At 37.8% G+C, this 20,818-nt stretch overlaps 1 protein-coding gene across 9 annotated transcripts in view; it reads left to right on the top strand.

The window, feature by feature from the left end:
• Positions 1 to 20,818, top strand: part of FAM76B (family with sequence similarity 76 member B) — a 49,397-nt gene that overhangs the window by 11,170 nt on the left and 17,409 nt on the right. For 5 of the 9 annotated variants that reach the window (XM_027883272.1, XM_027883278.1, XM_027883275.1 and 2 more), the window contains one exon: positions 10,286 to 10,423. In XM_027883272.1, coding sequence (XP_027739073.1) covers positions 10,286 to 10,423 — 138 coding nt within the window. Of the gene's footprint in view, positions 1 to 23; positions 2,591 to 10,285; positions 10,424 to 20,320; positions 20,615 to 20,818 lie in introns of those variants that run through there. The other 4 variants (XR_003571167.1, XM_027883274.1, XM_027883279.1 and 1 more) reach the window with 4 other exon arrangements.

Raw genomic sequence — 20,818 nt, 5'->3', positions numbered from 1 at the left:
TTTTTTTTTTGTCTGTATTACAGGCCAAAAACAGAGAACTGCTCAAACAGGTTGCAGCACTGTCAAAGGGTAAAAAGTTTGATAAAAGTGGAAGTATCCTCACATCTCCTTGAGGAACTGGTTTTTTGTGGGGTTTGCTACTCAGTGTTCATTTGAGTAATTCTGTGAAGCCCTTAAAATCCTGTGTAGTGGAAAAATATTTTTGCACACCAGATTAGTTGGCATGTTTCCTACATGTTTTTATAATTAATATGCAGCTTTTTTTAGTTACTGTTCAGATGAAATACTTCAACTGGATTGAAGAATGTTTTTATTTTTTTGATATTGGAAACTTTCTGCCAGCAATAGTATTAAACAATTGCATAGAGAACATTGCAGTGCTCTCTCTAAAAGGACAACATGCAATAACAAACTAGGTGTACTTTTTACAAAGTAGCAACTGAGTCTTTTAAACTACACTGATGTCAGCCAAACATTTATGAATCTGCAGTGACACTGAACACTGGTTTCTATCAACTGTTCTTTTACTTTGTATCAAAATATGAATTTAGAATGGAAATCATGGTGCTCTCAAACTCAGAAGAGGCATATATGTATGTGTAAATATGACTGTAATGGTTATATTCTTAGTTATAACAAGTAATTAGTGTTTTACATTCTTGTGATAGGGATTGACCGAAAGATTATCTATTGTACAGTAACAGAGGCAGTGTGGTTTTTGTAAGATTTACTGTAGATTTTTCTTGCAAGTGCCTTTCTCCAACTGTTTATTTATAGGAATGTTGGTATTTTGTACATAAGGTTTTTATGTTTTAAAATCATGTTTAATAAATGTTTTATGTAAATATAAATGTGTGTACAGAGGAATCTGAAACAAAGATCAAAGTGGCTAGTGCAGTGCTCAAAGCAGCATTAAGAGCTAGCTAGCTAATTGATGGACAGTGAACTTGGCTTTAGATAACTGTCGTAGCTTGTGTCTGTGAGGTGTAGAATTTTGTTAGTGCTGCTCATGCCGAACATTTCCTGCACAAAAAAACAAAAATTTTTTTTTTCCACACTAGAATTTGGTGGTTTGTTTATAAATTTTCCCCATTTGGCACAGCACCAATTTTAATTCCACAGCAGGCATTGCACTCCCAATGTTACATCCTTAACTAGTGATACACACTCAAAGTTTTAAAAGCGTTCATTTCTCATTGTCTGAGTTAATGTACTTAGTTGTAACTTATGGTGATTCTTCTTAATAAATTGCAAGACTCACATCTCTCAGTAAAGATACACAGCGAGAAAAGAGTAGCCAAAACCAATGGCCTTTAAATTAATTGAGTGGATGTAGTGTCAAAGGGTGGGTTGTTTTAATGTTTTGGGTAGATTTTGATTCTAAATTATATCAGTTTAAATTTAGCTCTGCTCCCAGTGGACATTAGTCATATTCAGAAATTTCTATTAAACACTGATTTAGTATACCCCAAGGTCTCTGTTCAGGAAAGTAAGTTATGAATCAGCATAAAGGAAAGTAGATTTACGTGGATGAAGGTTTAGGTCAGCTCTGAGTACTGGTTGGTAACAAGGTAGCTGCTGATATTACTACAGTAGGCTTAATTGTGTAAAAGCAGCTACATATTTTTAATTAAAGAACTAAAATCTGTAGTCCTTTGGCTTTTCACCCAGGTACTGAACTATGAGCACCTTTTCAATTGCTCAAGTGAGTTCCAGCAGTGACAGACTACTGAAAAATATGAAAAACTCAAGCTACCATGTTTCATATGCTATATGTGTATTTTTATACCCCAAAATCAACTTTGTATGTTTATAAATGCTCTTCTTTAAACTTACTGAACAAGGGTAGAGAATACTACTATCCTTTGGGGTTGTTAATAATTTTTTTAATATACAAATTTGTGACTTTTATTAATTCAGAATTAGTATTTGGGTCATTTTTTTTCAGTTTGAGTGGTGACTCAGGTTCGATGAAATTGGTTTTAAAATACAAAAATGCTTAGCAAAATGAAATGTTTAAGTTTACTTAATGATATCAATTCAAGGTACAGTCAGGACATTTTAAATAAACTATCTGAAGTTCTGTATTAGAAGTAATTGATTTTATAAATCTCAGTCAGAAAAATTTTTAGGGACTTCACAGTGTTTAGTTCTAATTAAATACCTGTGGGTTTTCTTCCATAATCTGATTTTTAACACTGATTTTTTAAAGTTGTTAACTAGCCAACTGAATCCTGATCCTGAGAATCATGTCCTGGAGCTGTAGATTATTGACATAATAAACAGATGTTCTTTAAACGTGGATCTGCAAGGAGATTGTTGTACTGTATTGTGCTTTTTAGCCTGTTTCCAGATGTTGATTAGCATTGACCAGTAATGGCCATTTTGGCTCGAGTTATTTATGTATTTTAAGCCTGTGAATATTGCAACCCCTTTTTAGATAGTATGTCTAAATACTTGTTCTGCAGTGAAGCTATTCAGCTGTCCACATGTATAGACTATTGAAATACTGTACTGGCACACATCTGACCATTGACATTTTGTACCTTTTCTAAATCCAATGTTTCACAATAAAATCTTGTCAAAACATTGATCTCTCCTTTTAAAATTATTCATAAATCCATATTTTGTGTTAATCTTTCATGCTATGTCACTCACTAAAAGTCTGCGGCCAAAAAAGGGGCAGAATTTAATACTTAGATGTCTGTGAAGATTAGACACCTTGGACTGTTTACAGATTGTAACAAATTAGGGCTTCAGATTACTTTGTCTCATGAAAATATTTTTGTTTTCTACAATAGGATTATCATACATAGAAATATTTTTTTATAGAGAAGAAGAAAAAATCTGAAGGTTTAACTGAAATGTAGTGACATTTATTAAAGCCTTCAACAAGCTTTTTACATACTGATTAGCATCCACATTTGTGTTTAGAAGTACCTGAATTTCTGTCTTACTCTGTTAACTGTCAAGTTGTTCTTCCTTTACATTGGTTGTATGACTTGAGTGATTCTGAGATTTGAAGCAACATTTATAATTTCTTTTTGTGTTCTGTTTCTTGTGTCAAGAGGATTTAGGTGCCCGCAGCAACACCCCGCTGGCTGTCAGTGATGGTGGTTTCTAGTGCAGCACAAATTGTGCTGCAATTTATAGGTCTCATTTTAAATTTTCCTCAGCAATCAATCTTTGTCTTTCCTCAAGCCAGAAGAATACTTCTCATTCAGGAATTAAAGTTCAAAATAAAACAAACAAACAAAACCCAAACAAAAGAAAAAAATCCCCTTACCCCAAACCAATAAGGGAGTAAGATTCTGTATCTGTTTGGTCTAGAAAGGGGGAATTTTTGTTTCAAAGCATCTTGAAACTGTTACTTTATATTAGCTATAGTAATGAACAACATGCTAGTCTAATATTGAATTGTTCTTAGCCTCATTTTAATGCAAACTTGCAACAGCAACTTTGACACCACTTATTTCTAAAGCTGAGTGCATTTTAAAACCCTGTGTGGTACCTAGTTTAGGCACGGCTTCCATATGACACATGCAAATGTGTATAACTGGCCATGTAAGTGATTGAATCCTGAGAAGAGGTTTGCATCACTTGAAACAAATTTCCTTAAAGAAAATTCAAATTTATTAACTTGTGTGTAGGCATTCAGGCAGTTCTTGATGGTCTTCAGTAGCTTAAAAAGCTACTGAATTTTTTTTTGAAAACAGTGATGTTTATGATTGAAAACCATAATCCTTAACTTTCTGAAATGGAGTGAAGGCCGTTCATTTCGGTTTTATTCCTTCAGATGAGTTACTAAAACATTGGTGCTGCAATAGAAGATACATTTTCTCATATGTTAAGTGCAATTGCTTTAGCTTTCCTCATGGAAGAGCTACTGATAGATGAAATTACTTCTGTTGAATCTCACAGATGTAGTAAGGGGTGTTAGACAAGGGGATTTTAGAGGTGAAAGGAGGAGATATTTGTGGTGCTCCTTGGGAGAGAAGGGCAATGGAGATGTCAGGGCTAATGGGAAACCTCTGGGATACCATGTTACTTGTTACGTGATGTACTGAATCACACAGTTGGGTTTTTTTAAAGGTACTTATTTTTCATGTGTGTGAAATGCAGCATTGCTTAAGGGAGTCTTTTGTTTTGCTTTGGTTTGTTTTTTTTAATTATACTAGAGTCCAAATTTGAGAAATGAACAGAACAAACCATTTAATTAAATGTGACTTCAACAGATAATAGAATTTGCAGGCCAAGTTGATTTTTACCTCCAGGTGTAAGCCCCTCCCACTTTTTCAGTATCTTAGAGCAATTTATTTTGAGCTGAGTCCTGAAAACCTTAAGGTGTTTTCCCTTATTTAATCAACAAGTGTGTTTTGCTTTATTGTTGCCCTTCCGTCTTACAGCATCTCAGTGTCTTTCTTGGAGTGAGGGCTCCAAAACGGGATACAAGGATTTGAGGAAGGGCCTTTCCAGTGGCAAGTACAGAAGGACAATCACTGCCCTGGTCCTGTTGGCCACACTATTGCTGATACAGGCCAGGATGCCATTGGCCTTTTTGACCACCTGGGCACACTGCTGGCTCATGTTCATGGTACTTTGCCTTGTTGAACCTCATACAATTGGCCTCAGCCCATCAATCCAGCCTTCCTGCTCTCCAGCAGATAAACACTCCCACCCAAATTGCTGTCGTCTGCAAACTGACTGAGGGTGCCTTCGAACCCCTCTCCTAGATCATGGATAAAGATATTAAATGAAACTGGCCCCAATACTGAGCCCTGGGGAACAGCCCCCATGAACAGCTGCCAACTGGATGTAACTCTTCACCACCTCTCTCTGGACTTGACTCTCTGACTCTCTGGATTTGTGCACCATTCACACCATGAGCAGCTAATTTTTCCAGGTGAATGCTGTGGAAAAGTGTCAAAGGCTTTACTTAAATCCAGGTAGACTACATCCACAGCTTTTCCCTCATCTACAAAGTGGGTCACCTTGTCGTAGGAGGAGATCAGGTTGGTCAAGTAGGACCTACCTTTCGTAAACCCCTGCTGGCTGGGCCTGATCCCCTGGTTGTCCAGCATGTGCTATCTGATAGGACACAGAATGATCGGCTCTATGACCTTCTCCATCGCTGAGGTAGATTTCATTATCACTGTGTTCAAGACAACCTCCAACTGTCTTATAATATCCGCAAGAGTGGAGTGAGCACTCCTCTTGCTGGAATGGCATGATGCTATTTTGCATAAAACCCAAATTGCTGTGCAAGATGAATTTGAAACTTCATTTCTGCATTCTTTGGTTGAAGATAGTTCAGTCTTTCTCCTGTGATAAATATGATCCAGTTTTTAGGGTGTAATTAGTAGTCTACAGTGCTTTTTTCCTCTTATTTTGCCTTAAAAATAGTGATATGTAAAGGTTTTTTAAAAGCAAACGCCTTTGGATCATGTTTACCGAAACGGATGGATGGAATGCACCTCTTTCCTTCCTGAATGCTAAATATAGTAAGAGAAAAATAGAGCTAAATAGGATGGCTGCCTACATAAGGCTAGCCACTAGATGCTGCTTAAACCCCACAGAATATGGTTGTGTGTGCTTTCCATGCACCAGCCAGCACCTACAGTGGATAGCTGTTCCTGTTCAGATAGAACACTGATGCTAAAATGAGAATATCCTAAATACTGAAATATTGTACTTTGGAAATTTATTTTGGAAAATTTGGCTTAGGATGATCTGGGTTGGAAGGGACCTTAAAGTTCATCTGCTTCCAACCCCCATAGTGGTATTAAGCACATGTAATATAGTAAATATAGAAAGAAAAATTGGAACTGTACTGTGTTTTCTCTGATTGCTTTAGCTTAAAAAAGAAAAACCCCCGGTTTACAAGTCAGGAGGCTGATCCATAGAACAATGCAGTTTAAATGCTGCCACACAAAACACAATGGTAGAATTCAAAGTAGACTCCAGGACTCCCCAGATAGTATGGAGACTGACTATCTTTTCCCTTTGAAGGAGTTGCTATGAATAAGTTAAAGTTTTATTCAGTCACCATAGATCTGTAATAAATCTGTATTGTTAGTTGGCTGACTTTTCATCTGTACCTTAGAAACAATTATTAAATGTAACTGATTTCTTCATAGTATAGATAACAATACAAAGGTGAGAAGATTATACTTTTGACTTGGAACAATAAGGCTTAAGACTTAGTGTTTTGCTTTCTTTGAGTCTGATGTACTTTTAATTCAGATTTTTCCCTGTCTGATTCTGCTAGTAGATGTATTTGAAATCTTACGACTTTATAGTGAGAGTTCTCATCAACATTTAAAAAGTCGAGGCTTGGATTCAAAAAGATGTAATTGTAGTAGAAGGGAAAAGTGTTTTCATTTGTATACTCTTACAGCCATGTTGTGTATTGTATTTATATATTCTGTAAGCAATCTTAAGGAGAAAGACACAGCCAGTCAGCTCCTTAGTACAAGAGAGTCATGGACATACGGGATGGAGTCCAATGGAGTACAACAAGGATCACGAAGGGACTGGAACATCTCTCCTGTGTGGAAAGTCTGAGAGAGCTGGGACTGTTCAGCTGGGAGAAGAAAACACTTGGAGGGATCTCACCAGTGCCTATAAATACCTGAAGGGAGGTTCATAGAGGACAGATCCGGGCTCTTTTCAGTGGTGTTCAGTGCCAGAACCAGGGGCAATGGGCACAAACTGAAACACAGGAGGTTCCCTCTGATCATCAGGAAGCACTTTTTTCTACTCTAAGGATGACTGTGCACTGGCACAGGTTGCCCAGGTTGGTGGTAGAGTTTCCATCTTTGGAGATAATCAAAAGCTCAAAAGACATGGTCTTGGGCAACTGGCTCCAGGTGGCCCTGCATGAGCAATGGGGATTGCACCGGATGACCTCCAGGAGCTGCTTCCAACCTCTCTTGTCCTATAAAAAACCTAAACAAGGCAATAATTTTTTTCCTTCACCTATTAAAATGCAGTGTTTTGTGACTAAAAATTAGGTAAGCACTGTGTTGATGTGTTCAGTTTTTCCCTCACTGTGTTCAGTAAATTTGGATGGAACGAAAAAAAAAAAAAACACAACATTTTTTATAATAGCAATTCACCTATTAGGCAATGTGCTGCTTTAGGGAAACACTTCAGATTGTGTGACTGATTGTTACATAAGCACCAAGATAGTTTGCTGAGCTTGTAAAATAAATAATTTTGTACTAAGAAGCATCTCTAAAAGCTGGTTTTGGTAGCAAATTTCAAGTAAGCAGAGCAGGGAGTAAGCAGGAGTAACTTCCCATCTCTTTCTTTCCTGTTAATCTGTTGCCAGCATGATATAATTCTTATACTAGCATAATCAGAAAAAAGTGTTTGAAAATAGCAAAGTTCCCAAGAGTACTTATCTTGCTGGCCAAATCTTTAAAGCCCTTTTGCATTATTTTGTTTTATGTTTAGTGACAGTATTCTAAGTAAGTTTGGTCTGAAGCATGTAGGACATGAAGGACAGTTGTAGTGATGTGTTTTCTCTCTATCCATAGATATGTTTTCCCTTTTGTTAAATGGCTATGGTTTAAGTACAGTTTTAGATCACATTCAGTTTCCCATTTTCAGTAAAGGCCCAAGCACTGTACTTTTAAAAAAACTTCTGTTTTCTTAAAAGACGTTTTGGATGTGTATCAAAATTGTAAGTCAAGAGTCAGAAAAGCAGTATTTTGAAACTGTTGGAATTTATTATGTATTTATGTACAATATTTATATAATATGTATTTTTAGTTTATTAATTCAGTTTAAAAAAGCAAACTCAAAGCACAATGTAGTTCTTCACATCTTTCCTTGTGTCAGAAGAACAGAGTCCTGCAGTTGAATAAGGAATATAATTTCCCCTATATTTTGTTGTGGTCATGTGAACAGATGTATTTTTTTGGCTGAAAAGTATCCTTGCAGCAACTCACAGAACATTGTATCTGAGGCATACAGGAATCAGATGACATCTTAATCCTTTCATAATGCTGTCATAGTTAATGTTTTAGGTTGAGTAAACTAGATGATAGTGGGGAAAAAAAAAGCTAAGTAATTGAGATACTTTTGAAAAGCAATAAATAAGAATTTTATAGTGATTCAGAGTGTACTCATAAACTTGGTTCTACTGTCAAGATTGCTATCAGGTTGATAAACATGCTTTATCAAAAAATGAGTATGTTTTACAAAACAGAAAAAAACCATGTTTTTCATTCTTGAACTATAATTAGGAACACAGATATTGATATATTATTTACAAAAATAGCATTGGAGCTTATAAAACTAATAAGTTATGTAGTCTAAAAATATCTCTACTACTTGATAGAACATGACAGAATTTTTTTGTTAGTTAATGGAAAACAACCTCTTGATAGATAAGTTTTCTTTTCAACCCCACTGGAAGCTTTCTGTAGCCTAATTTCTGTTTCTTAAGTCTTACTAACTTTGTAATCTTAGTTGCTTTTCTGGAAAAAAATCAATCAATTTTATCACAACTTCCATGATGGTTCTTTCTTTGTTAATACATTAATTGGCTTAGAATTTAAAGACTGTGATTCTGCCTTCAAGCGTAAGTGTATTCTTCTAGCAGATTCTCCTAGCATTTTTATTCAATTAAACTACTTTGCTGCTAATTAGCGTCATTGACTTTTCCTCTTTGCAGTAAGATTTGTTCTTACAGGTGTCAATCGGTTAGTTATCATGTATCTGAAAAGTAATAATAATAAAAAAAAAAAAAGGGCCCATCAGCTTCTTAATATAAATACACTTCCACATGTTGTTCTGGTGCTATTTTTTACCAACATTAAAAATGCCCAGTTTTGGGTGCTGGAGCTAGTGAAAAAGCACTTCTGGCCCTCCCTGGAGTGACTCTGCCTTTCAATTCATTCCACCCACTGCAATGGCTGAGGTCCACCCCACCTACAGTCATTCTCCAAGAGGCCAGCAGGGGTTGTGCACATCAAACCACCACATTTTACTTCACGGTGGAGTACAGGTCTTCATGATTGACAGTACTGCAAAATCCAGAAAATTTGAAATACTGCTTCAATAAGAGCTCTGTTTTCTTAAGCATGGAAGAGGGAGTTAGAATTGCTGGGTACTTATGCTGGTGAGGATTTTCTCTCTGAGTCCCTTTGAAAGGGTGTTAAAAGGTGTGCTGTTAACTTAACAGCAACCTTTCCTGATAGACAGTCTGAAGATGGAAACTCTGAGGAAGCAAATATATGAGGCTCACTGGAGAAGGAAGAGGCAATGCACATGGTAGACCCGGAAGGGCAAGAGCAGAACTTGTTCAAATTACACCTTTGTTACCTTGTGATCAAGGATCGAGGTCAAGTTGAGATGTTGTCAATGACCAGTTCCACCAGAAAGGACTAAACATCTCTAGCGCATTCTTAGGACCATTCACACTGCCTACAAGGACAGTCAGTCTAGGTCTCCTGTCAAGATGTCAGCGAACAATTTAGAGTGAAAAAATGAATTCTCATTTCTGTCCTCTAGATGAGCTTATTTTGCATCATTGTATACGGGACTTAGCTTCCTAACAGAGGAAGTATGAATGCTCTTAGGCAAAAGAGGCCTCAGTTTGACTTATTTCTTAGAGCTTTGCTGCACATGCAAATTCTGGCCAAATTACCTCCTGTATTCAACCAGGAAATCTTTGCTACTTTTCTTTTTTCCAGTCTTTCAAAATGCAATTGCACTCATTGATGCAATTTCAAGGCTTAAAGGCAGAATTCTATGCCCTGCTGACCCTGAAATAAGGTTGCTGAACAGACATTAGAGGGCAAAAAAAAAAAAAAAAGAAAGTAATGACTAGCTCTAATTTATATAAATTATACATATAATTTATATAAAACATAATTACGTATAATGTACTGTAATATACAATATGATTTGTTATATATTATTATTATGTTTAATATAAATATATTTTTATATCTATATAAAATGCCTGGTTGCCTGTCTTTTCTCCCCGCTAGTGCAAAGCTGATGGGATCAGTAGCATGGGTCCTAGTCATGCATTCTATCCTTTTATAGACTTGTTTTCTCTTAAAATCAATGTGTCTCTTTCCAATCAGCCCACCTCAGGTCAGCTGGTAGACATCAGTAGGATCGTTCTTCGGTTTGAAACCTAAATGAGTGGAATAGGGAGTGGTTTGTGGTTTGGTTTTGAAGTTTTTTGTTTGGGTTTATTTGGTAAACATCTCTTTTCCAAATACAAACCTGTCATCCACTGCCAGGTCTCTGTTCCTTCCCGTAGGCGGGAAGTGACTGTGACCTGTTTATTTCCCTGACCTCTCCAAGAAACCTCACATTAATGACAGTTTGCACTCGACACCTCCAAAGCCATTCCTTGATAAGCCTCTCCAGGACACCTCCCCACTTAAGATGCAAACTGGTAAGTATTGTGAAGGCTGATGTCTCAGTGTACCAGTGACTGCTTAGGTAAAGTCACAGATATATGTGTAAAGTATATTTAAGAGAATTAATACACCTCAAATTAATATTTTACAATCAGCAGCAGCCCACAACAGTCTCAGAACAGTAGTATAGCAAAAAAGTAGATAAGACAACCCCAAATGGAGGAGAGAAGGCAGGCTAACCTCTCTGGCTCATGTAGTTAAAAGATTTTGTTTCCTATATGCACTAAGCATGACTCTGTCACAGTTTACTCATCCTTTGTTTTTAATGGAGCTTTTGCTGGATGTATCATATTGTTTTCCACTTGGTACATTCCTCTTCTCTCTGCGTATTCTCCATGATTGCATTAACTTGTTTTCAATTTAAGAGACAGAAGTGAGCAACCTATCGTTGCTGATCTGCAGGTGCTGTGTGTAATGCTGTGGCCCTAAATAACACAAATTCAGCATCACTGTATTAGCTAGTAGCCAAGCTTGGTACTTTAGAGCATTTCTGCTTTCTGCTCTGGGATACAAAACATCATATGTGTTTTGCAGTAGTAGCATATTTCCAGCCATCTGTAATTGCCTCCTACTTGCATATGCTTAGTCACTGCATACAAACATACACCTTCTGCTGAACTTTAGTAAAGCTCATTATGTTTTTAGCCGTATGGTATTCTGCAAAGGCTCTTTTTGACAAGATTAGAGCCCAGTAATCCCAATTTACCTCCAAGGAGGCCAGAGGAGATAATTTAACAGAACCATTGTTGTAAGTACTGACTTTTTCATGTGATACAGTGACATTTTGATACATTTTTATCATCAGTTTTGCCAAGTAAATGAAAACATGCTAGTATGAAAAAAAAATAACAAAATTATTATTGTTAGAGCTGAAATAACATCACAGGAATACTTTAAACCAACACAATTTAATAACTCTTTTACTTCCCCTGTATTTTTAATAAAACCCTTTATGACCCTTCATGCTATTGCTAGGTTAATACTTATCAAAATCTTGGAGTATTCAAAGGTATACTTACCTCTCCCCTGCTATCACCAGCTGGGACCAAAATTGGTTGTCTATTGTGATCTTGTCTATGAGTCTGGGATGAAGTTAAATGCCATATATTGGTGTACTTCGGGAAACCTATGTCTCCTGAACAGATGGCTTCCCGGAATTCCAAACAACACTTAGAAGTGGGCAGTTTTATCCTGAAACAGGGATGAAATGGGGATGATGTTAGTCTTCTAACAAAAATTAGTTGTATTTGGGAAGGGAGAACACATCTTGGAATGTTGTCTTACTTCTAGCCAAGACAGGATCCCAGACGAGGAGCCAGGTACTGATAACCAAGGTATTCTTTCCTTAATCAAACAATCTGGAAATCCCAGAGTGGTGAAAAATGTCAGGCTGAAGACCATCTTAAGTATTTAAGGATCTTTTCTCCCTCACAGTTTGATAGCATGAAGCTATTTAAAAGAACTTTCTTTCGCCCTAAATTACTTTTTTATAATTTCCCTGTTCTTCCAACCAATGCCATTTTATAACAGTTGATCTATTCCTGACAGTCTATGCTGCTGCATAAACTCTTCCACTGCCATTCCCGTAGGGATGAGATTACAGAAGGCTGACATGCAAACTACACAATCAGAACTACTGTCCTAGGGTATCCTGAGAGGACATAATGAAATCACTGCAGTTTAATCTTGCTCCTCTTTCCCACTTCTGGCAATAGAATAAATAGCAAAATCCACAATTGGTTATGTCAGAGTGCAAAGAGGTTTAGTAACCTGATTAAGGATTTATAGTACCTGTTCATGACAAAGAGGAAGTCTATTGCTGCCTGCTCTTCCTGTTTGATCTGCGTCCTGGCGTTGTGAGAAAGGTCCAGCTTGTTGCCAATATCTAAAATGAGCTGGCAGGCTTCTCAGGAGAGCACCCTGCACAGTTCTAAAGGAGGAATATTACTACATGCCACATCTTGCAAGTTGAATTAAATTCTATGGAAAAAAAATTACTCCTTGTCAAATTACAACCACTTCACAAGACCTCATTTTAGAAGCTGTTTTCATAGAGTCAGAGAATGGCTTGGGCTGGAAGACGACCTTAAAGATCACCTAACTCCAGTCCCTCGCCATGGGCAGGGAGGGACACCTTTCAGTATGTCAGTTTGCTCAAAACCCCATCCGTGTTTAATGCAACCAAAGGTTTTATCAGGCAGAAGTACACAGCCCTGATGCCCAGAGAAAAGCAGCTGTAATTCTGGGTGGTGAGCCTGTCTGACTGCACTGCTGTGTCAGAGCTGATGCCTGTACAAGGAAGCTGAGGGAGTGCTGGGCTGGGCATGTGGGCAGACAAACCCAACCTCCCCATCAGTGGTACAGATCTGGATCTGTTTATTCTTTTGATGAAGCTCCAAATTTTCCATCCTTGCTTCAGTTCTCTATCCACACAAATAGCTGGGCCCTATGAAAATTCATTAAGCAACATGAGACGGTCAAACGCAAAAGTAATGGGGAACACAGAAGCACTTAACTAGCTAAATGGAGAATTTTGTAGTTAAGATCCAAATTTTATGTTGATATTTATGTAAAATACTGTAATTATGTTGTGACTTGATTAAAATACAAGCCTTTCACGAAGAACAAGAGCAAAACATCTCTAAACTGAGGCTGTAGAAATAATTCTTAGAATGGCAAATAGTAAATTCCTTTTATAAAGAAAGAATATAATCAGTTAGCTAAAATAATGAGTTGTTTTGAGAAATTATCAATGGACAAAGCAATACCAAGGGAATAAGAGGCATTAATTAAGAGAGGAATGAATGTCATGCATGACAGCAGAGGGGGTTTCTGCTTATCCTTCTCTCAGTTTGTATTCATGAATTGCACCTCAGTTTGTCTGTGGACATTAATTTTGTTTCTACTTTCACATAATGAGACTAGAAAAGGACAAGGATAAGATAAAGAGAACAGACGATATTGGAAAAAATACAGTAAATACAGATATTTTAGTAAAATGCAGGTTCTTATACATAATAGATACATGGATAGAGAAGCATAGCAAGGAAAAGGACTAGATCTCAGTAAATATCTGACATTAGAGATAGGAAATCTGGTAAGGATAGGAAATTACAGAGGCTTTTAAAACATGGCTGAACTATCTGCTGAATGCTGGTTATTAGACATATACTAAATTTCTTTGTATTCAATATAAAGTAATGCAAGGAAAATTTGAGCTTGATACTGCATCAGTTTTAGGAGAGATGGATTGCTCTTCTGGTTCTTCTGCCAACCTTCTCTGAACTTCACATCTCTTTTAGTTTCCCTTCTACAGATTCTTCCCATGTTTCCTTTTTCCTGTTTAGACTAGCTTGCACCTTTTTGTATGTTCTTCTTTTCCTTCTGGTTTTCTCCTGTTTATTGTGCAGAATAAGAGGAGGATGCCTGTCCCCTCCTCGCCCAGGGTGCCTGTGGGAGGAGGTGTTTCCAAGAAGCCTCTGAGAGCAAGATAGTAGGTGTACGGTCCTATGGAGGTGGGATTATGGCTGGGGGAGGCATCAGATGGTTACAAAGCGGCTGGGGTAGAAAGAAGATAAGAAACAGAAAGAATCTTACGCTTTTCAGCACATGTCAGTGACTACATAGGAGTAAGGGGTATTGAGGGTCCCCCATTCTCTTTTTCTGCACACAGATTTCTCAGTGGTCCTCTACCCTACAATCTCATTTCTTCTCTTCCCACTGCCTCCCACCCTGGCTCCTGTTGATCTCAGCTATTGAGAGATTGGGTTTGCTTTTCTTAAAAAAGCGTAGTTGGCCCACCTTTGCCTTCTTGTCTAATTATAGCCGTGAATGATTAGAGTTTACTGCAAGGATGACTGATGTCATGCCCTGGAGTCTATTACATAGAGGTAAGATTTGCATGTGCAGAAGATCTTTCCTGTTTTTATTATCTGTGTATGTGTAAATGTTGGTCCTGCCTGAAACTTGTCTCTGTCTGGTAGAGATGTAAGTAAGAGTGGTTGTGGAATCTACTTCCTGTCCTGCTTCATTCAAAATCAGATGTACACTTCCTTTGTGCCAGATCCCTGTGATCTTCTTGAATTAGCCCGGTATGCAACCTCCACTTGCTTATCAGTACTACCCAACTGATGTGCTATCAACCTTGATTTTCTCATTCCAAAGCACTTGCATTACTGATGTTAATGCAGTCATATATTACAGGGGATAAGCTGTGTACATAAGCTGTGAACATAAAATGTGTGCATGGCTAGAAGTGGGTCAACAAGATCAGAAGAAAATGGAGGCACCAACAGATTAATCTCATAACTTTTCTTTCCTTTAAAGTGTTTATCATTTTCTCCATTGCAACTATTTTACCATTCCTTGCAAAGCAGTTACTTTGCATTTTCTTGTACATACAAGTGTGCAGAGTTATTTTTGCTTGGCTGGTAATGTTTTGAGTTTGTGCTGTCAGTTTACATTATGTCTGTCTATGCCAACTAATAGCTCATAGCTTCCAGCATTTCACTGACTACTCTCAAGACTCAAGGTAAGGCAAGGATTTGCATGTTTCTTTGCCTTCTGTGCACTTGAAGCTCTGAAGTACAATTTTGAAAACTGAAGATTCTTTTTGTTTCAGAGACTGAGATAAAAGACAAGGAAAATAACACAAAACTTACCAAAATGTGCATGAAATGTAGAATCTTAGAATCTCTTGAGTTGGAAGGGACCCACAAGGATCATCGTGTCCAACGCCAGCCTCTGGCCCAGAAGCTTATTTGAAAAACAACTCTTAATTTACTCAACTCTATTTTTCTTGCCCCAAAAGGGCCCATTGAGAGGAGTCATCATAAGATTTATGAATTGGTTTTGTCCCACTTGAGTCTTCAAAACTGGCCTTTCCTACAGAGGCTAATTTTACCTTGGGAGAGTAATTTTTTTATCTCACTATGTAACCATCGACCACTCAGCCAGGTCCCTGTAACAATATTTAGAAGCTCCTTCATATCTAACATAATAGTTTGCTCTCCCCATTTTTCTGGGTTGTTGTCCCTCTCTTCCTTTAGCTGTATGCTGAATAAGTTGCCTTAGACATTTCAGTGCCTCAGGTGCTTCATACACCTGGCAGTTTTAATGGTCGGCTTTTAAAGACAGCGACCTCCTAAGCTTTGTCCAGGTGTTGTGCCTTGCCTGGTAAGCATTACTGTTCTGGCCTTCTAGTCATTTGCTGTTTAGTTTTGGCAAAGCAAGGTTCATGCTTCTTTGTCCTCTTCATTTTCAATAGTTCTCTGAAATTTTCTATTTCACATTCAATACAGAGCATATTGTGTAATTGTTTTTAATCATACTAATGTATATGGAAGTTACATAGTTTCTATTATAGGACTTTGAGTCATGCATGTGTTTTCCAGTATTTAGTTTATTGTTCTTTTTTGTTTCCTGTTTTTCTTGAACTTGAAATTTGATCTTAAATCTTCAAAAATCTTTTCATCTCCAAGATAATAGATTTTGCAATTAGTCATTAAATTACCAACACAATGCACTTACTGAAACTGTCTGGAAATGGTGTTTTGCTGTTTGAGTGTTTTCCCAGTAGGGATCTGAAAGATTATCATATTCTGATCTCATTTATACCTGCTTAAATACAGAAAGACTGTGCTAAGGCAGAGGAGACACCTTCCTGTTTGATTCCTGTGTTTAGGAAAAAATCTTGGCCCACCTTATTTTAACTTTAGTCTTCATTTCTTGGAGTGGAAAAAGTTACTTCCTTGTGCAGTGATGATTAATAACTCATGCATCCCAGAACAGAAAATACATTTGAACAAAAGCAATCCTCTCTCTTGTTATTATGTTTTTTGGAGATGATAATTTGTCTCAAATTTATTTCTTTCTCATAATGCATCTCTGTCAAGGGAACCATAATAGCAGGAATTTTGTTGCTGTAAAACGGCATGATTAGATGCTAATATTTACTGAGTTCTTTGTTTGCATGTTAACAAAAAGTTGACTTCTACTGATGACACCTGCACACCCTGAACTTTGGGTGGAAAACAGTGTTTGTTTTCTTGGAAAAGTACATTTGCATTACAAGCTATTTTAGAGCTAAGTTTTTTTCTGACACTCCCTATCAGAAAGTGCAGAAGAATCTTCTGATCAGTGCCTTATCACTCTGTTATCTTGAGACTTCATAGGACTTATCTTGAGGTTTCATAGGACTACAGTCCTTAAAGTGTTTCTAGAAGTCGGTGTCTATCTTTTATTTGGAAAAAAAACTTCAAAAACTGTTGTGATAATAGCATTTCAGGCTAGGCTGGTAGGCTAAAGAATCAATTTTAAACAGTGTACAGAAGAACAGAATTAAGAAGTGCATGTGTGTATGGAAATGAAGCAAAATGCTTATTCATAGATGTTCACAAATCATGTAGAGATGATTATGTTAGGGTGATGAACTGTGGAATGGGATGGAGACAGATTTCTCTCATTCACTGCTATAATGACAGTGTATTTATGTCAAACCTTGCTTATAGCAGGTTGAGTCAGAAGTCTTGCATGTAGGTCTTCTCTGTTTCATTCTGTGTCCTTTAAAGCTTTCTTTTCTTCCAGTATTGTACTTGTGCTTCATCCATGGCTCTCATCTTTTTGCAGCAACAGTCCTTTATGATTTGCTAGTGGCACCAGCTTTATCACGTCATTTGTCCTCATCTCCTAAAAATCATCTTTGCCTGTCCCTACACTCTTCCTATCCATGTGGCCTCTGCCTGTTTTTCATGGATGTCCTTCCATGACTATGGGCTGAGGACAAGGATGTAGATATGTCTTGACTAGTAAAATAATTTTGTTTTTTATTTTGATTCATGCTTCATTATGTCACTAAGATCATGTATTATCTGAAGCAAAGGTAGTCATCATATAATTTCAAGTTTGCTTTTCCTTTTGTCAACCTTACATTTCCTTGTCTGTTAGTCTGTACTTTTTACTGGGCCAGAGTTCTGGAGGCAGCCACTGTATAATGTAGAGCTCCCAGTTCAGCAAAGTACTTGACCATATGACTAACTTGAAGGATCTATTCAGGACATATGCTTATGTGCTTTGATGATTGCTTTGCCAAGCAATTTCTGTGTCTTGCTGGGAAAAATTGCAATAATAGTATGCAAAGAATTTGACTATTAGACAGTCATTAATGAATATACCAATATGAAATATTTTCTTTTCCAAATGAGCTTTTGCTGTACATTCTCTTTTGTGCATGGAATTTCACAGCAAGGACATTTAAGTGATGAATAGTGGAACTTAGTTATGCTACCTAGTAATTACGCGAAAAATCTCTTTATTATTGCAAATGGATAAAATGAAAAGAACGGGAATCAAGTATGGAGCAATAATAAAGTAAGTGAGATGACTTTTCCTCTTTAATTGACATCACTCCACTACAGCCAGTGCCAAAGCAGTGTAACTGAGGAGAATGCAAATAATGTTATTTAGAAGTTTACAGTCCAAGCTGAATTTAGGTTCCAGCAAAGATTTTTGATTGTGAGTATTTCAGTCCGAAGAGACTTCAGGAAAAGAGAGAAATTAAATTTATCTGCTCATTACAGAGGGAAGAAAGTGAGATGAGATTTCCCTTTTTATCTTCCCATGGGTTACCTGTGGGGCTAAGTTGGGAGGAATATTGTGCTCTTGACGAGCAATTGGATCCTGACTTGAGCCCTGCTCCTGCTAAATTTGCTTCCATATGATCAACCTTGATGATGCTTTCTCCCTTGTTCCTTTGAATCAGCCCACAGAACAAAGCAATGATAAAGAATGGGTATCTAATTTATTTTGGTCTGGACTGTCTGCTCCTTGCCACTGTCCTGGGACACAGGAGAAGCTGGAATTCGTTGCGGCCCTGTGACGAATCTCATGTCACAGCTGTTCTTGGGACCATTCCTCTAGCTCAGACTACGTTTCAGTGCTCTGCGGAGGAACACAGATATTTTTGTCCATCACTGATCTTTGCTCCGACAATCAATGCTCTAAGTGAATGGCATATGCAAAATGCTCATCATAAGATTATGTTCCCCAGTGCATGGGAAAGGAATCAATAGAAGGAAAGTAGTGCAGTGTCACTGAGAATATTATCCTCCCCAGAATAACAAATGGAAACAGGAATCCCCTGGGCGCATGAACTAAGGCAATCAAGTGCAAACCGCAAAGGCAGGAGAAAAAAAGAAGCAATTTTATAATTATGACAGACTCCAAATCCCAGCAGATACTTTTCCTTGGTGGTGGTTGCCTAGAGCAATATGTGGTGGGTGTGATAGGAATGGTGGCAGTACTTGGTAGCATGTTTATGGAAGGCAAAGCAATGATTCTCTTGGTGTTATGAGTGCCTGCAGACCCTACAGGGAATCTGTGGACAAGAAATAAGTCACTGAATTTCTATATTTTATTACCTAGGAAGCATCAATTTTCCCTGCAGTTCTTTAAATTATATTTTTATAGAAAATGTGGGGAAATGAGGTACAAAAGGTCTTGCATCAGAGCAACTAAGCAGCTTTCAGTCATAGAAATAATGACAAAGGTGTTCAAGAAGAGGTTAAATTCTATCATTCAGCAAAGGTACAGAATTTGGCATTAAAACTAAGAAAAAGTAATTTTTAAATTCTCTGATACAAGAGTGCTAATTCCAAGAGGTCTTCTGAAGTGACATTCAACCTTCCCCATATTGTGTTCAGATTTAGGAGTGCTGGGGAGGTCTGCACCAGAGATTGGTGTGGTGATTCCCTGAAGTTGGAAAAGTATATACTTTTATTTAGGAGACACAGAGCACACTTCTGCTGTGATCTCTCTCCAGAACATTGACCCAACACAGACCTCCGCCAAGACATGACGGTTCAGCTTCCCAGGTTGGATCAGAATAAAATCTGAAAGGCCTGAAAAACTGAGTATGCTAATGAGTTGGGGACAAGGTAAGCTACCCAATCTGCATTCCTGACTGACTTAGTTCAATTTTGGGCACCTGAACGTTACTTCCTAGTTGCTGCCAATTAAGGTGAAGAATTTCCCTCATGTAGAGCAAGCCCTCCAGAGAGCATCTTTTAGTGTTTAATATGTCTCCTGGAAGAGTAGGGAGCAGAGTTTTCCTTCCCTGGAGATTGGTGATGGTTTGGTGCTGTGTTTCAGTGCAGGTATTTTGCTGTGTGTCAAAAGCCTGGGTTTGCTGTTTTTCCAATATCATGACTTGGGATCAGGAATTTTCTTTCAGCCCAGACTGGCAATGAGTGGATGGAGAAGAATTGCCTTCCTTTATAGTGTGAGGCATTGTTCACTTCGTGGGGCTGGCCTGATTTTTATGTAACGTACCCCTGCCTTCGGAGGGACACAGCATATTGATCCTGCCATTCATTTCTCCTCCTCCTTCACTGTGGCCATTACAGTGGCAGCTTTTGATCTTCCACTAGGACTAAGATTTGGTAGAAGTGTCCTATAGCATGGGGGCATGCAGCATCTGTGACTGATGGGTCAGTATGGTCTGATTACACCGATGTAAGAGCCACCACATAGAGCTGAGCTCTTTAGTGGACCGTGAGGCTGATCCATTCACAGGCTACGAGAGAAACTCAGGCTGCTGCTATTTCTTCCTGAACATCTCCATAGCTGCTTCTTGCCCAGGAAGACAGCAGCCTGTCTTGCTGTAGTACAAAGCTCACACTGGAAACCTGAGTGAACAAAAAAAGGTTTCATAAGGAAGAGATTTTTCTGGAAGGTTTCTGACAGAGAAAGATGAAGGTAAAGCCCTGGAGTTGTGCCGTTACTGAAAAACAATCTCAACTGCTGATAGTAGCTGTGTAAATCTACTTAAATGAGAAAAAGTGAAGCATCTTTATTTTTTCTCTCTTTCATAACAGAACATTTAGGCACGAAAACCCATAACTTCCAAGTGAGTCACTGGAACAGAGCAGCTTTAAAGGAACCACCATGAAGTTTGCAGCAGGTGAAAGCAGCCAAAGAATGAGATAAGGGTGAGGCATTTTGTGTTCATAACGCAGTCAAGAACTTCAGCCCAGTCAGCTCATGTGCATGTTGTGTTCATGTGGGAGACCGTAAAACATGATGGGGTTTTATGGATTGAATAAAACAGGAGTCCTCAGAACTACACATGGGCTCTAAGTCTCTTATCTCACAACTATATTTCTTTCAAAGATATTTTTTTTTTTAAAGCACATGGTTACAAACTGGCTTTCTCAAAACATACATTACTAGTTTGCACAAATTTAAGAAAAAATTTATTAATAATTTTTTGCAGTTTGGGTCACTAACTGAATGTGAATAAGTGTGGCAATTCTACATTTTTGTATTTTTTGTATCAGAACTGTACATCTCCTTAAAACAAATTATCTAATTAC

The sequence above is a fragment of the Empidonax traillii genome, unplaced genomic scaffold (assembly GCF_003031625.1).
Source record: "Empidonax traillii isolate 1590-97213 ecotype Southwest subspecies unplaced genomic scaffold, ASM303162v1 scaffold123:size1378231, whole genome shotgun sequence".
Lineage (NCBI taxonomy): Eukaryota > Metazoa > Chordata > Aves > Passeriformes > Tyrannidae > Empidonax > Empidonax traillii.
This window is presented reverse-complemented; position numbering and strand designations above follow the sequence as displayed.